The sequence below is a fragment of the Canis lupus genome, chromosome 35 (assembly GCF_048164855.1).
Source record: "Canis lupus baileyi chromosome 35, mCanLup2.hap1, whole genome shotgun sequence".
Classification (NCBI taxonomy): Eukaryota; Metazoa; Chordata; class Mammalia; order Carnivora; family Canidae; genus Canis; species Canis lupus.
Genome location: NC_132872.1, coordinates 20,054,971 through 20,071,733, shown reverse-complemented (window position 1 = coordinate 20,071,733; position 16,763 = coordinate 20,054,971). Strand labels below are relative to the sequence as shown.

Below are 16,763 nucleotides of genomic sequence, written 5' to 3'. Positions count from 1 at the left end.
TTTATAAGAGCAGTCAATGTCAACAATTGACAATTTATTTATTTATTTATTTATTTATTTGTTTATTTATTTGTTTATTTATTCATGATAGAGAGAGAGAGAGAGGCAGAGACACAGGCAGAGGGAGAAGCAGGCTCCATGCACCGGGAGCCCGATGTGGGATTCGATCCCGGGTCTCCAGGACCGCGCCCTGGGCCAAAGGCAGGCGCCAAACCGCTGCGCCACCCAGGGATCCCAACAATTGACAATTTAATTTGAACTGTAGCAACAGTGAGAAAGATTTAGCCATTCTGTCTTTATCTGAGGGGGAATGATAGATTTGTGTTCATATCCACACTTAGTTACACTGTATAAGGCTTTAGTAAAATTGGGTTTGTTTGGTGTTTTTTCCTCATGATTAGACTAGGGTTATGGGGTTTTGGAAGGAAGACAAAAGTCAAGTAATATTTTAACCACATGGTATCAAGGGCCCACACTATCAACGATTCCTCACTGTTGATGCTGGCCTTTGATTATATAGCTAAGGGCTATCTGTCAAGGCTTCTTCAAGGTCAAGTTACTCTCTTTTACTCTCCCTGTCCATTCTGTACTTCCTGCAGGGCAGTCACTATGCACAGACCACACTTAAAGAGTGGGGAGCTACAGTCCCCACTGTAAAGGCTGCTTTTTAAAAAGATTAATTTATGTATTAGAGACAGAGACAAAGAGAATGGGGGGGGGAGGCGTGAAGCAAAGGAGAGTATCTTCAAACCAACTCCCTGCTGAGTGGGGAGGCCAACACAGGGCTTGATCTCAAACCCATAGAGATCACAACCTGAGCTGAAACCAAGAGTCACATGCTTCACTGACTGAGCCACTGAGGCACCCTGAGATATTCTTAAAAGTAAATTTGAGTGGCTCAACAAAATCATCTAGTCCATCTCTCAGATATGCCTGAATATTGTCATGACACTGCTGAACTTCCAATTCTTTGCTTCTCTTTAGGGTGCCAAATAACTAAAATAGGTCAACAAATTTACCCATAATTTTACATGACATATTAAGAAACTTTTCTTCTTTTTAATAATTCCATGATTCTTTTTTATATCTCTTACCCTGTGATAAGACAAAAAAAATCTCAATTGTTACTAAATTAGAAGAGAAAAAGTAGAAACTCTGTAGTCATAATAAACTGATTTTAATGTAGCCGCTATTCTTAATAAAATAATTCTACTGGGATGCCTGGGTGGCTCAGTGTTTGGGCATCTGACTTCAGCCCAGGGCGTGATCCTGGAGTTCTGGGATCGAGTGCTGCAATCGGGCTCCCCAGGGAGCCTGCTTCTCCCTCTGCCTGTGTCTCAGCCTCTGTGTGTGTGTGTGTCTCATGAATAAATAAATAAAATTTTAAGAAACAAAAACAAAAAAAAACCAATTCTACTTAAAAATCCATGGAGTCCTCACATGGTCAGGAATTTGAACCTTCTGGAATAAAAACCACCCCAAAATGATCATACACATAATAGAAAGAATTCCTGATATAAACAATGTGCATCACAGTATCACAGTATCTTAGATCAGGAGACGTCACAGGACCTCCAATTCTCCACACATCCCATTAGGACAATTTGCAAAACCACCACCTGACAAAAATGCTTTGGTCACCTGGTAATTATCCTTTACAAAAAAGACTGAAGAAGCAAAACTATCTACAGTTCCTATTCCATCCCCCCTCCCTGCCACACACACACACACACACACACACACACAGAGAGAATTACATAGCACTTTATCCATTTAGTTGTTTGCAGAGAAAGTTTTCAGCGCTAGGTGCACAAAATGGACACTGCTGAATAAAACCTCTGCTCATCTGAGCACTGTCCTTCCACAGCTATCTTCCTGCTTCCTTCATTACCTGAAAAAGAGAATTCTGACACAGCCAACAGACCACCTCACACCTTAACTTCTGCTTTAATTACTAATATTTAAACAGTTCCCAAGTTCCTAATATGTTTAAATAAAGGGATGGATCTGAGGTGAATTGAGTGAACTGTTAGATTTGAAAGGATATACTGAAAATTCTCAGGATGGACATCCAAACCAGTATGTGGGGTGCAGCAATAACCTTGAACTTCTAGATACTTCTAGAGAAGCATATTCTCAACAGCTTTGTGAATGTAACTGGAAGCAGATCTTGCTTAAGCATAATTCATATTGTATTCTCAAGGCAATTATATACCATCCTCCTGAAAAACTAATTCATTTTGAAGCATTATAGTATCTGTAAGTTGACTTAGTTAGAAGGATTTTATGGAGAATATATTTGTAATGTGAAGAAACAAAAGATGTTTCATCTTTACTGATTGTGTAGACTCAATTTACCATATTTTATTTATTTTCCTGAGTTACCCTGAATCATATTAAAATCCCCATGTAAGAGTAGATAATTTAACAATGCCCTTTAGATACTAACATATTATTCTTTGCTGAACTTTCTGCTCTATGAATAATTCTGTAATCAAGAGTACTGAAACTTTGCATTAACTATTATTGCTGGCAAAATTCAATGTTAACTATGAGCATTTGTAAACATTTTTAGTAGGCAGTTTTAGTAGATGGTTCCATAAACGGCCACTTTTAATTTATTTGAAAAAAATCACAATTTTTTCCTTCCTATCTGATAGTCTAAGGAGAAAAGATACTTAACACAATGCTTCACACCCCTTCTCATAATTAAATTCTTAGATGAGAAATAAAAAATTCATGACATAAAAATTTATCAACTCAATGAGAAGAACAGAAAGTTGGCCCTTTTTTTCCTTCTGAAAATAAAGAGAAGCAAATAGACTGATTTAATGTAGGTCTAAAATTATTCCTCCTTTAAACTGTACCTCTATCTCTATATAATATTTGGATATTTAATGGTCTTTCAAAGGATTTTGATTCTATAGCATCAGAATTTCCTGTTACATAGAAACAACAAATGCTCTAAAGCTGAGCTGTGCAAAGGAAATGTGGCCGGTCATCTTTAGTCTACCGATTTATAGTATTTTCCAAACAGATGCTATAATCAGCCATTTCTCTCAGCTCTTCCTCCTGTGTCTTCTTCTACAGGTCTAATCCCCAACCCAAGATCACTCAGGCCATTTACTGTTCTCTACTTCTGATATGTGATAGTGGGAGTTATTGGGGAAAACAGCAACAACAAACAAAAAACCTGGAACTTACTCTCTGACTCGAGTTTAAATTCTAAAACTGAACTATGCTAACTTAATCACCTCCTACTGATTTGTCCAATATTCCTTTATAATCACTACCATCTCCATTTTGTATAGAAATGCAGATTTAATACATGTACATAAAACTTCTTGAGTAGAAGGGTAGGAAAACATTTATTTAAATCCTGAATAATAACAGGCAAGATTATTAAATATATTATTGATAGGGATACACTTGATTGGAATATGTTAATGTGAAATGTGACTGTCAAACTGAAGTCCTAAAGCCAACTGATTATAAAAAAAAATCATATAATTTAAAAAAATCATATAATCAAACCTATAATCTGACTTCATACACATATATTTCCTATATGTAATATTTGAGTTTCAGCTAGAACTTTAAAATGCCATGCAGTCTTACACAAATTACCTGTAGATTAAAAAAAAGGTTAATCTATTTCATGGAGACTTTATGGAATAATAAATTAAATGAAATATGAAATAAAAGTGGTTATAAAACATTCATTTGGATGATATAGTTAGAAATATCGACTCTTTTGACATAGAAGTGATACAATACAATCTATTCCATTACATTTCCAAAATTCCAGTCAGAGTTTGCTCATCTTCACTATCAAACAATAATTCTATTAGAGATATCCTTAAACAAAAAGTTCCTACCCTTCTTATTTTGTCCTAGAAAATTCCTCTCACTGTTAGGCCTAAACAAAATCAAATATGAAACAAATAATTAGACTAAAGTCTTACAATGCATTCAAAAATCAAACATGTCATTTGGATTATTTGCTATTAATTCTTACCATTAACACAAAATTCTAGAATTTAACAGAAATTTTTATTTTTTCATCTTGATCTGGAAAGCATCTTACATATAGAAATAAATAAGAGCAAAAGTAGTAAAGAGGAGGTTAAAAGGTTTAGGGGTATGCATATTGTATCAACTGTTCACCATGATAAATAAATTGTACTGATTTTGGTGCTCATCTCCTTGTGTTTTCACAACTGCACTTTCATCATTCCACCTCCCCCCCTCATTTTAAAGGGCATAATTTCAGTGCTTAAAATTTGGAATTACAGGAAAATACAAAAAAGGCTTTGAGGACACGAACATAGTCACTGGTGATGTTTCCTAATCACATATACAATTTTTAATCTACTCTAGATTGGCTAACATTATAGCAAAAGAATTCTAGCTGCCATTAAACATTCTTCATGAATATAATTTTAAAGGCTGAATCACATGTATATACCAACATTTACATAACATTTCCTGCCATGAACACTTGGGCTATTCTGAAATGTTTCTATTATAAAGTAATAACATTAAAAAATGTCTTTGGTAATACACATTTTGACTTTTACTTTATTTAATTAAAAAAGCCTTTTTTATTTGACTATAATTCACGTGCATTTTAATTTTTAAGGGTAGACTCACAGAATGTTTTGAGTATAAAGATAATAGGCTCATAACTAAGGTAGGTAAAAATTTATGAGAATCAGTAGGAGGTCATAAGACCTTTTGCTGTCCAGATGGTAAAATGAATTTATTCTCCTATTACTTATGTGTAGTGGTACCACTGCACAAATTTCAAAAGCATAAAGTATTTATAGTTTTGAATTTTTTGTTTACTTCAATAGTTGACTGGCATTTCAGTGGCACATGTTAATGTTTAAATTTGAACTGCTTTAATAATTAGGAAAAAAAAAGCAGTATTTTTTTGCCAAGTGTATTTCTTCTTTGGCTTACTGACTTTGTATGTTGTCTCATTATCTATTATATTATTTAATGTACCCCTTATTGATTGGAATGAGCTCTTTATTTATTAGTGAACCTCTATTACATTACAGTTGTTGTGAATATTCTTTTCCTAGTTTATTTTCTTCATTATTTTATGGTAGAGCCTTTACCTCTGTTCTTCTGGTTTTAATCTCCTAAAGAATAAATAAAATCTAATTAGCAGAATAAGAAGCCATACTAATCAAGGGATTCTTTAAAAGATCATGTCCTTTCTGCCATTCAAAGGACATTAAATGGGGTCCCCTTTCTTGGTCACTCCATCTTTAACTGTCTACTCTATTAAGTTAGAATAAAGAAATGGAAAGCTATGAAAAAATTAACAAGTATAGGGAGCAGGATATGGAGATGGAATTAATTGTGCAGAATTTACTGCGCCATATGAAACAATCATTTACATAAATGCAACTACGAGATTTGGGAAGATGGAACCATCCTTTCACAATACAGAATGGTTGATTTTTATAATTTCATTGCTTTATCTTGATTTTGGGTAATTTTCACTTTTTCTACTATTACACTTGCTTTCAGAACTTTAAAATAAATTATCTTTTTTCATTTCAGCTCCTTTCAAAATACAGAAGCCGAGTACCTTAACTCCTGCCTGTATTACCATCATACCAGTATATTCGTCTAACAATTTCTCCCAAATTCTTTAATACTGGTAGTGATGAGTACATCTTTAACAAATTGGAATCCTGGCGCTCTAGAAATTTAAAAACCTCATCTGATTCTTTTATGTCTACATACTTACCAATTTTTCCTAGCCCTTTGCTTCCTGAAATGAATAAATGCTATTCTTTATTTCTCTGACAAATCTTACAGAATTCTTCAGCACTTAGAATAGGATGCTAATGACCACCATAATGAATAGGGAAATCCGAATTTGCAATTTTAACAGAAAATCCTGAGAGAAAAGGCCCAAGAAGTAAAGTAGTCAAAAGCTCATCTCAGCACGCTCAGCAATTACCAATAATAATCAGGGATTCATTCTATTTTAGTCATTCTTCATTTCATCCACACCTTTTAAAGAGTGATTTTATAAAACCTTTAATACGATCCATTATTATGGAAATGGCAAAACATTTGGTAAGAAACTTCAAACCCAGCCAGGCTATTATTAAAAACAGGACAAGAGAAAACCTCTCCAATTACTAATAAGATGAGAGTACTGACAATCCCAGAGATAATCAAAGTCAATTTTGTAATATTTCTAACAAGGTTTTTACTTAATGAATTTTCATTTCTGAACAAGGTAAATCCACATATTATAAAGATGATGAGAAGGACTCTTGGAAGGTCAACATTTTTCTCTAAATGCAAGAAAATTAATGAAGGATACTGAGAAACTTTTATCATTAAAATGTAATATTTTAAGTATAGTTTCCTTGCTGCTAACTATCCTCTTGGTTCTTTTTTCATGTTAATTAGTGAACATAAAACCTAAGGTCTTTTAAAGAACAGCCTATACAGACTATTATTCCGAAAGTGTCCATTACAAAAACATTTATCACACACACATGCACACATCCATATGTATTTATGACTTGTCTGTTTTGGAATCCTGTACCATTGTTTCCTTTTAGATAATAAACAAAACTTACATGAGGAATGTGATGTTAGAGCAATATAATCATACCCTGCTTATCCACAGTCACACTTCCAGAAGCTTTATCTGTAGGAATTTGGGAAGAAACTGAGAGTAAAAGAGAAAAGTCCTCCCAATTTGATCTACAGATTCAATGCAATTCCAATAAAAATCCTGGCAAGTTATTTGTTTGTATTATCAAACTTTTAAAGTTTATACTGAGACAAAAGACCACAAATAAATCAACATGATACTGAAGAACAAAGTTAGAGGACTTGACACTACCTGACTTTAACACCTAAAACGAAGCTACAATAATCAAGGCTCTGGAATTGTCAAAAGAAAGCCAAATACTTCAATAAAGAGCCTGGAGCCTAGAAATAGACCCATATAAAAACACTGAACTAATCTGTGGCTCTTTTGTCACATAGTCTTTTCAACAAATGGTGCTGAATCAAATGGACATCCACATGCAAAAAAAAAAAAAAATTGGACACATACTTTGTACCTTCACAATACTTAATAAAACTCCTAGAAGATAAATAGGAGAAACATAGATGACCTTGGGTTTGCTGATCACTTTCTAGATATAACACCAAAGGCATGAACCATGGAGAAATAACTGGCAAGTTCGACATCACTAAAATTAAAATTTTCTGCTCTGTAAAAGAAACCATCAAGAGAATAAAAAGACGAGCTACAAACCAGAGACAATATTTAGAAAAGACATCTGTAAAGGACTGTTATCCAAAAATATACAAAAAGCTTAAAATCTAATAGTACGAAAACAACTAAATAAAAAAATCGGCCAAATACCTTCACAGATACTTCACCAAAGATATACTGATGCCAAATAAGCATATATGAAAGGATGCTCCACATCATATGTCATCAGGGAAATGTAAATTGAAACAATGAGATATTGCTATACACTTCTTTGATGGCCCAAATGAAGAACACTGACAACACTAAATGCAGGAGAGGATGTGGAACAACAAGAACTCTTATTCATTACTGGTGTGAATATAAAATGCTACAGTCACTTTGGAAGACAGTTTGGTGGTCTACTCTAAATATTACTACTAAGTGAAAGAAACCAATCTGAGAAGGTACATAGTGTATGATTCCAACCATATGACATTCTAGAAAAGACAGATTCCAGATGATTTTTAAGGCAGTGAAAATACTCTGCATGACACTATTATAGTGGATACGTGTCATTATACATTTGTCCAAACCCATAGCATGCACAACACCAAAAGTGACCCCTAATGGAAACCATGGACTCTGGGTGATAATGATGTATCAATGCAGGTTTATCAATTGTAACAAATCTGTTCCTCTGATGGAGGATGTTGATAATGGGGGAAGCTACATGTGTATGGGGACAGGGGGTATAGGAGAAATCTCTGTATATTCCCCTGCTTTTGCTGTAAATCTAAAACCACTCTGAAAGTCTTAAAATACAAAAGTGAAACAAAACAACCAACCAGCACCGCCCCCCACCAAGTCCTCTAAAGAGGGGGATAATTTCTTCAAGAGCACAACGGAGACACCCTGTTAACCGCACTAAGTATATGGATATTTGATTTGTGTATAAAATGAGACTATTATAAATTATCATTATTGTTTACACTTCTACTAATAACTTCCAGAATTTTTTTAGATACTACAAATTAGACGCAGTGAAGAAGAGGAAAATGGGTAGAAACTTATCCTGGGAGAACTACTAAGAGAACAAAGAGTTGCCTTCCCTAAGGTTTGACAGGGAGGTGGTTGATAAAATTGCACTGTCAGGAAGTGCAAAGGGCCTCACAAGTGGATAATCCCAGAGACACAGCCCCATTAAAATGTTAAACGGCCTCCTGGTAAGGACGCTGAGCTCTGCTGCTTCCCACTGAAGTACCTGTTATGAGGACATAATCCCCTGGCTTGTGACCAGCCTCCATAACCCTGACATTTCTTTGAAGTTTATATTTTACTTTAAACATTTATATAAATTTTGCATCCTGATCCAAATATTCTATGTGATTTTAATTTAAATTGATGGCTCCCCTGTCTTTGTGCAACCTCCCCAGAAATCTCATAGCGAAAGTAAGCTTCAAGAAGTCTGTCATGCCGATTGTGGTGGCTTCTTATGCCCTTTGATTCACTCAGCTGCATAACCAATTTTGAAAAGTCAGGGAAGGGTGACACATAATTCAGCAGTATTTCCATAAAAATGGCTGAGAAACAAGAACATTCTGGGGATTAAAGGAATAAACTTCAGTCACTGAAAAATGCCCTCATGTGAAACTCATGCTGCCTTGCAAAATACCAGGTACAGCCCGCTTGGACAACAAACAATTATTATTTAGTTACTGTGGCTCTTCGCTGTGCTTTAGTGACTACTTAATTATTTCAATTTAGTTAGGTGGAAAAGAAGACTACTGTAAGCTTCTCTATTTAGTGTTTAAAATAGGATTTCAGCTGACATGCTGGCAACTTTGCATTTTCTTGGAGTTTTAAACCTAAAGGATGATGTTATAATAAATTATTTTAATGTAGCCATGCAACGAAATCAGAACTCCGTAGCTATTAATAGAGTAAAGAAATACAACCAACTGCTTGCCAAACCAACACAGTGGTAGTGTCTAGTTCTTTCTAAGTAATGGTAGCTAATAGTATCTTAAAGAAAAAAAAACTTCCACAGACATCTCAAAAATATTGGTATTTAATTTCTAGATGCACAGCAATATTGCAGGAGTCTTAATCAGTATACAGGGGCACCTGGGTGGCTCAGTGGCTGAGCATCTGGCTCCGGCTCAGGTCATGATCCGGGGATCCTGGGATCGGGGAGCCAGCTTCTCTGTGTCTCTGCCTCTCTCTCTGTCTCTCTCATGAATACATAAATAAAATCTTTTAAAAAAAATCAAAAAATAAAAAACAGTATACAAAAATAATGTTAATGACAACTAATACTTAACACTTAGAATGCACCAGCAATGTTCCAGTGGCTTTGTATGTGTTAGCTCATTTATTCTCAACCCTAAAAGGCAGGGTTTCACAGATAAGGCTACTGAGGCACAGGGGTTAACTAACCAATTGCAAGGACATAGATATTAAGTAGAACAAAAACCCAGGTTGCTGGACTCCAGGAATTTTAATAGCACTGTTCTTCAGTGTCACTACTAATCGTTCAGTTAAAAACAAAAACAAACACTTTTCTCAGTGGCACACTGCGTGCCAGGCACTATGCAAGCGTCTGGGAAGGAAAAAAAGGGCCAAGGCTAGCAGAGAAGGCACGCAGCCTAAGTCTCCAGTCTACCACAGGAGGCAGACTCACACAAAGTACAAGAGCTCAAGGGCTTGCTCCTCCTAAACTAATTATTCAAGCCATTTTAAAGGAATCTGTAACAACGTCTTTGCAGTCGCCTATACCATCACATAGCACTTGGACAAGGCAGCGTTTCCCTTTGTGAATCCCATACTAATAAAAAGCACTACTCTTTTGCATGGTGAGTTTAAGAAAAATCAGTAGACAGAATGCAATTAAATGGCAAATGAACCTGTTGACTTCGCATGGCCTACTGTCACCCATGACTACTTGCACTGCCCAGGGGAGAGGTGAGGACTGCTGGCGTGTGATCACAATAATTCTTCTTGGGTGGGACTGTTCCATGGGTTGCAGGATCTCTCTACCTCTGGCCTCTAGATCCCACAGCTTTCTTCCACCCCCTCAGTCATTGTGAAAATCAAAATGTCCTCACATATTTCTGAATACCTTCAGGAGGTACATCTGCCTGTAGTTGAGAACCATGCCCTATATCTTGAACGTCTATTATTTTTGTATTTCACTGTTGTGGTAAGTTTTGTCTTTACTCCTCCAACATGGACCTGAGCCCTGTGGTCAGACCCTAAGTCACATTAAAAAAAAGAAACATTTTCCTAAAAACATTGATCTGTGCACATGAACTCTTTTCCTCAGGATCAAGAGTATCAAGGGTCCTTTCCTTACACATTATTATTGGGAAAAGAAATAGGTAATATATGTTTTTAAATTAGTAATATGTATTTTAACTAGTGATAGCAACATTAGGAGAATGTATAAAGAAGGATAAAAGAATAATTCCGTTGATCTCTGGTCACACCTGTATTTCATTTTACATGGCCATGCATTAAGTTTTAAATACACTTTTAAGAAAATATAACAGTTAAGAACTATGGAATTCAGTGCATATATGAGGTCAGACTGTCAACATTTTCATTTTGAATGCAAATCTTTATTTTGTTTGTAATTTTATGTATTTGGTGAAAAACATGTTCTATCAACATAACTGCTGAGGAACGGTTAAGACTCCTTACACCTTTGACAAAATGAAACAAAACTCTGACTGGCAATAGACACCTTTTCTTAGCTCTGATCTGACTGAAGTCAGAAAAGAAGGCCATGATCTTAAAATCACACCCTAGACTTCCTCTGCAGACTTACTCAGATCCAATTATCCTAGAAATTCTGACAGCTTGAAGACTCAGGCTGTGGTACAATTTCAGGCTAAATCTAAAACATCTCCTAGTTAAAATCATAAAATAGACTACTTTCTAGGATGGTAACCCATATGCTGTATTGTAGCTTTATACATTCTGTTTGCTTCTGGAAGATTAGTATATTTATAAAAGAAACAATGAAAAGATATTCTATATGTTCAATATGCAACTATTTATAAACTCCAGCTACAGGATATCACCATGGTAACAGGAATATACAAACAGCACAGTCCTCCATGCTATGATAGAAGCATTACTAATTTAAAGAATGCAATATGCTTAAGACAGGCAGGAATTATCTCACAACACAGTCATCAACCTGCTCAGAAACAGGAGGAAGATGAGTATTTGAAACAGCAGATGGAAGAAAATGGAACCATTCCACTGGACAATGACTTACAGTCATTCTGAGAGAGGAGAAAATGAAGTGTTTTAAAAATGAATGAATAAATGAGCGAGTGGGTGGGTGAATGAATGAATGATGCAACAGACTGAAAAACCAGAGAGGAAGAAAACTCAGATAGAAGAGCTATTGCATCAAAATGATAGTGTGATATTTGTTTATAATCTCAGCTGGAAGACAGAACTCAATAGAACCTATAATCTGGTATTTTGTATATTTATATTCAATCTTCAGTTTGGAATAAAGACAGATGTATCGGATCAGGGCACTGATTTCAAAGAACATGTGAGAGCATGCATGTACATATTATTATTTCATTTAATAAATATTTACTGCCTGTGTTTACGTACCAGGATAACACAAAAAGAAAGAAGACATTGGCCTTAAGAATTAATCGTCTAATGGAGAAGGCAGTCCTCTAAATCTAACAAAACAATTTAGTGTAACTCCTGAAACACAAGCACATATAAAGAGCCATGAGAACATAATGTCATAGCAACATTTTTCCCAATTAGTCAGAAAGACTGATGCTTGTATCTACACTAAAATTTAGGTTTTATGGAAAGTGAAGTGGCAGGGATTTATGAAATATTGTAAAATTTACAATCTGTTTAATTGACTAGAAGCAGATCAGTGCACATAAAGACATTTAATTGAAATATGACTCAACTTAAAAAAAATAATTACGAGTTGTTTAAATTTCTCCAATATCTAACAACTGCCAAAGGAAAGTAGAGAAGTAACACCGAGTGTAGGGCAGCTTTATGAAATGACACTGGTGACGGCCAAATAAGCCACTGAAGTGGGACTTCGGAACGACACATGCCTGAGACCACCATCCTTTTCTTGGTAAACTAAAAAGAAGATCAGTGTAAAAACCTCTCAACTCCCTTGACAGAAAGCTCACCAGTGTGCCCGGGAGAACAAAACATGCGTGGTGAGAGTGGGCGAAAAGAGCTGGGGGAACCACGAGAGTCCCCCTGAACATTCTGGGGCTCATTCTATGTCACCAAGACTCCTTGCGGTTGTCAGTGCCACTACTAAGCAGGGCTCAAGCTTCCACTTCATTCAATGGGAAACAGACCAAGACGCAAAGTTCCCTAACCTCACAGAGGCAGCGCCTGTTCCCCCCGCCCCGCCCCACGCAGTTAGAGTATACAAAGTTCTTGAAAGAATTACTCTTAAGTCCCCACTCTCCTCCCCTGACATCAATCACTGAAAGAAGAAAATCCATTTAGTGAAGAAAAGTGAAATGCCTTTTCCCTAGCTAGGAAACATTACCTCCTAGGTCATGTGAACTACTTGAGCTGCTGTATGTTTCTCAAATACTTTTCTGTCATTCCCTATTATCCACACATTCAATAAACATTCTTTATATGCTTCCTGTGTCCTAGACCCAGGGGATGAAATCTTTTTCTTAAAGGGCTAGGCAGGAAATATTTTAGGCTTTGCAAGCCAAGCCAAGAAGAAAAAAAAAAAAAAAGAAAAAAGAAATTAGGTAGGTACTTATAAACTCATTTAAATATATATACTCATATAAAATGTAAAATCATTCGCTCACAGAAAAACAAACCAAGAAAAGCAGGCCATAGCTTGCTGATTCCAGGGCTAGATATCTGTCAAATATCCAGGCCAAGCTAAGACCATTAGGTTATTAAATTAAATGGAAAGGTATTTTGCATCAAGACCTAGCTTCTTCCATTAAGAGCCTACAGGGATGATCTAAGAAAGCTCCGTCCAATAGAATTATCTACTGGAGAATAGCTATTTCTATTATATCAATAAAAGATATCTCAATACCCATAGAAAATATTCTATATTTGTATAGTTCAATATGGTACCCACTAAACACAAGTGGTTACTGAGCATTTAAAATATGTTCGATGTGACTGAGGAACACTTTATTAGACTTTTATTATTTTGAAGTTACATTTAAATTAGCCACATATGGCTAGTATACTGGAAAACAGATTTAGTAGTCATTATGTGTTAATTAGCAGGTCTTAACTGAATTTGCTTGATTTTTGGTGACCCATTAGGTACGTGTGAGTATAAATATTTTTATAGGGCATGAATATTTTTATAATTTTATGTTTTTATCAACAGATCAAATTCAAATTACTTTTAACTTCTGGTTAAGACTGTATTGGGGGTCAGTAATTATTCATAACATACATTATATTACAGAACTGGAAAGACCTTCAGAAGACAAGTAGTTACACTCTATCAAGGACAATGTGTGTGGCATGTTGCAAGGAGGGCAAAAGAGGCATACTGGGTGATGGTTCACAACTGGAGTTTTGAAGTTAGGAAGATCTGGAATAAAGTACTGGTTCTGCTATAGAGTAGCACTGGGATCTTAGGCAAGCTATTTCACTTCTTTCTTCCTCAGTTTTATTTATCCTTTGTAGAACAGGACAGTAACAGTAGCTTCTTCACTGGGTGGTGAGATAACCAAATGATATCGAGGACTTAAGAACCCAGAACAGTGCCCTGTTATTACATTACTATTTTATCATCAATGTACCATTTTATTACCCCTATTAATTAAAATTAATAATCTCGTATGAGGAATGTTCTAGCATACACTCAATAATCTGACTTAGTAGAAACCATTTCATGACTCAGTATGGGAGAGAGCTACACGTGTGATTTGGGATACATCGCTGTACTGTTACCCAGAAAACATCAGTTAGAATCTAGTCTCCACAACTTACTAATGCAGCCAGGTGACATGTTGTAATCTGTACCTCACTCCTTATCTGAAAAATGAGAAGAAAATTTACCTCTCCAAGTTGTTCAGAGAGTAAAATATATAAACATGCTTTGCTCATATAAAGGATACTGAGTAACAACTATTTCCTTTCTTCCATCTATTGGGTCAAAGGAATTATATGCTTCAAAACTAAATTCTCAGGATTAAAGGGTAGAATCAAGAGTAGTTTCTCTGGGAGTTAAATTATGATATTTATGAAAAATTAATGAGATGAAGAAAAGAAATAATCTCAGACCGAAAATGTCAGAGTAGCCATGTTGGTGATGGTGATGTATCTGTACACGTAAAAAATACCCAGGGTATACATCTTTGTTGAGTGTGCAACACTGAAATATAGAAAGTATAGGAACTCAATTTGGATATCCTAAAGAAGGAGTAATGCAAACAAAGGCTTCGTCTGTTCCCTGCACCAAGGGTTTCCCTACCACAGGGACAGATGCAAAGTATCTGATGCCATTATGTGTTGTTATCACTCCACCTAGATGGCAGATAGGTTTCACTTTACCTGCCAAGTCCTAATGAATTGCAGTGGAGGTTCTTTAAGTCTGTGACCTCAGCAGGGATGAGTGCCATGATTGATTAGCCCTGTCTGCCTGGAGTCAGGAGGAGGGCTGGGAGGGGGCACCTTCACACTCCATTTGCAGATCCTTTCATACCACTCATTGCCATTTTTCTGATTTTGAGAACACAGAAATCCTGAGTGTAATCCAAATCTCCTAGATCTTTCTGTACACAGAATAACCTGATATCTAACAGTCCAGTAATCTTAACCATGATATTTCTGGCTTGTAAATTATTCAGTTGGCATTCTAGTTCATTGACTAGTCTTTTGTGAGCTCAGCTACTCCACTGGGCAGCAGCATCTGTTCTCAGTAAATTGACAAAGTCAATTTTCTGAGTCAGCAATTTTGATAAGCAGAGCACACACTATGGTAAATTCACAAAGGTAAATCTTATCTGACTTCTCAGTAGCCGAAAGGAAGGCTGGCTTTCCTGGTAAGAAAATAACTCTAATAGATACTTCCTTTAGACTTCAACAAAGTCTGTTTTTATTCAGTTTCCTCATTTCCAATTTTTATATTTTCTGTCTTTTTTCTTTCTTAATTTTTCTTTATTTTTTCTTCACAGATCTTTCTTGCCAGTCTTAGACAATGTTTACTTCTATATGAAAGCTCTCACCATCTCTCATTTTGAAGTTTAAAACCAGCAAGAGTACTTCGAGTAGACACTAGTTCTTTCTCAATCTATGACTTCATTAGCCTATCAACATGACTTAGGTCTTTGCCTTCCTTTTGATTCTTCCATCTTTCTTTCCCAAGCCCAAACCAACTCATTCAAAGCCCTTTTGTGACAGCATCATTGCTTTTTCATGCCCACACACCACCCTGATTAAAACTGTGCTCTATCATTTTACCTTTCGAACATTTGCCAACCGATTCATCATCAAGGACTCTTCTCGGTCATCGTCATCATCCAGGTCCAGCATTGGCATTCCAAAGGGGTCAATGATGCTACAGCACCTGGAACCTTCATCTCTTGGATCAAAGGGGTCCACGATTATGGGCTCTGTTCCTTTTATTTCACAGCGGCAAAAGGGGCAGCCTTGGCCGTCCGACTCCTGAACAAACAAAAAAATATGATTGGTCTTTGTTCAAATAAAACAGTGCTGATAAGGGCCAATGTTCCCCACTATAAAAAGAAGTTGCAAACGAGGTTTTAGAGTAGGCAGTGAGAGTGAAGGAAGATTTGTCTTGAAGAAATAACAGAGTAGAACAGAGATCCAACATAATAGATGTTAAATGTTCAGTATCACAAATATTCAAAGAAAAACTTCTCTTAAAAAAAGTTTGATTTGCCAAAGAAAAGGACTCTAACTTCATTTTCCTGAATGTTCACTTACAATTGTAATGTATCAAAATTTGAGAGTCCTACAGAAAAGTGATAATCAAATCATTTCCCTTTTCCCCAAAAGGCTCCAGTGCTAATTAAACATTCTATAAAAGGATATTTTGATAAAAATTCATTATAAATAAAGTAGTAGTACCAATTAGAACAAGCATTTCTGGAAAAGTTCCTGAGCATGTAACTATGGCTTAATATTTCCATCAATTGCCTAGGTTTCAAAAAATCTTGATTTGTAACTGGTGGGGAAAAAATAAAGCAAATTAACATCTAGGAACCATCAACTGTCCAGAGAGCCTGTCATTCTGACACAGCTCATTTGGCATATAAAACCATGTGAAATATTAAATTTCACCCCTCATCTTGCTTTCAAACTAGATACTGCAAAAAGATCTGTACTAATACTTTTGGACCGGAAACTCATTTATTGGTAATTACTGAAGGTTTTATTCAAAGTCTCCCAAGTCCATTTCTCAAAACTAACTGAATTAAGAATTCACAATTGGCAAGGAAATAGAACAAGACCGTTTCCTCACCCTGCACACAGTGCTGCC

At 35.8% G+C, this 16,763-nt stretch overlaps 1 protein-coding gene across 14 annotated transcripts in view; it reads right to left on the bottom strand.

The window, feature by feature from the left end:
• CBLB (Cbl proto-oncogene B) overlaps positions 1–16,763 on the bottom strand; it is a 409,409-nt gene that overhangs the window by 60,364 nt on the left and 332,282 nt on the right. For all 14 annotated transcript variants that reach the window (XR_012024387.1, XM_072812047.1, XM_072812046.1 and 11 more), the window contains one exon: positions 15,722–15,925. Coding sequence is in view for 13 of the 14 variants with exons in the window: in XM_072812047.1 (XP_072668148.1) it covers positions 15,722–15,925 (204 nt within the window). In the remaining variant the exon portion in view is untranslated. The remainder of the gene's footprint in view (positions 1–15,721; positions 15,926–16,763) is intronic.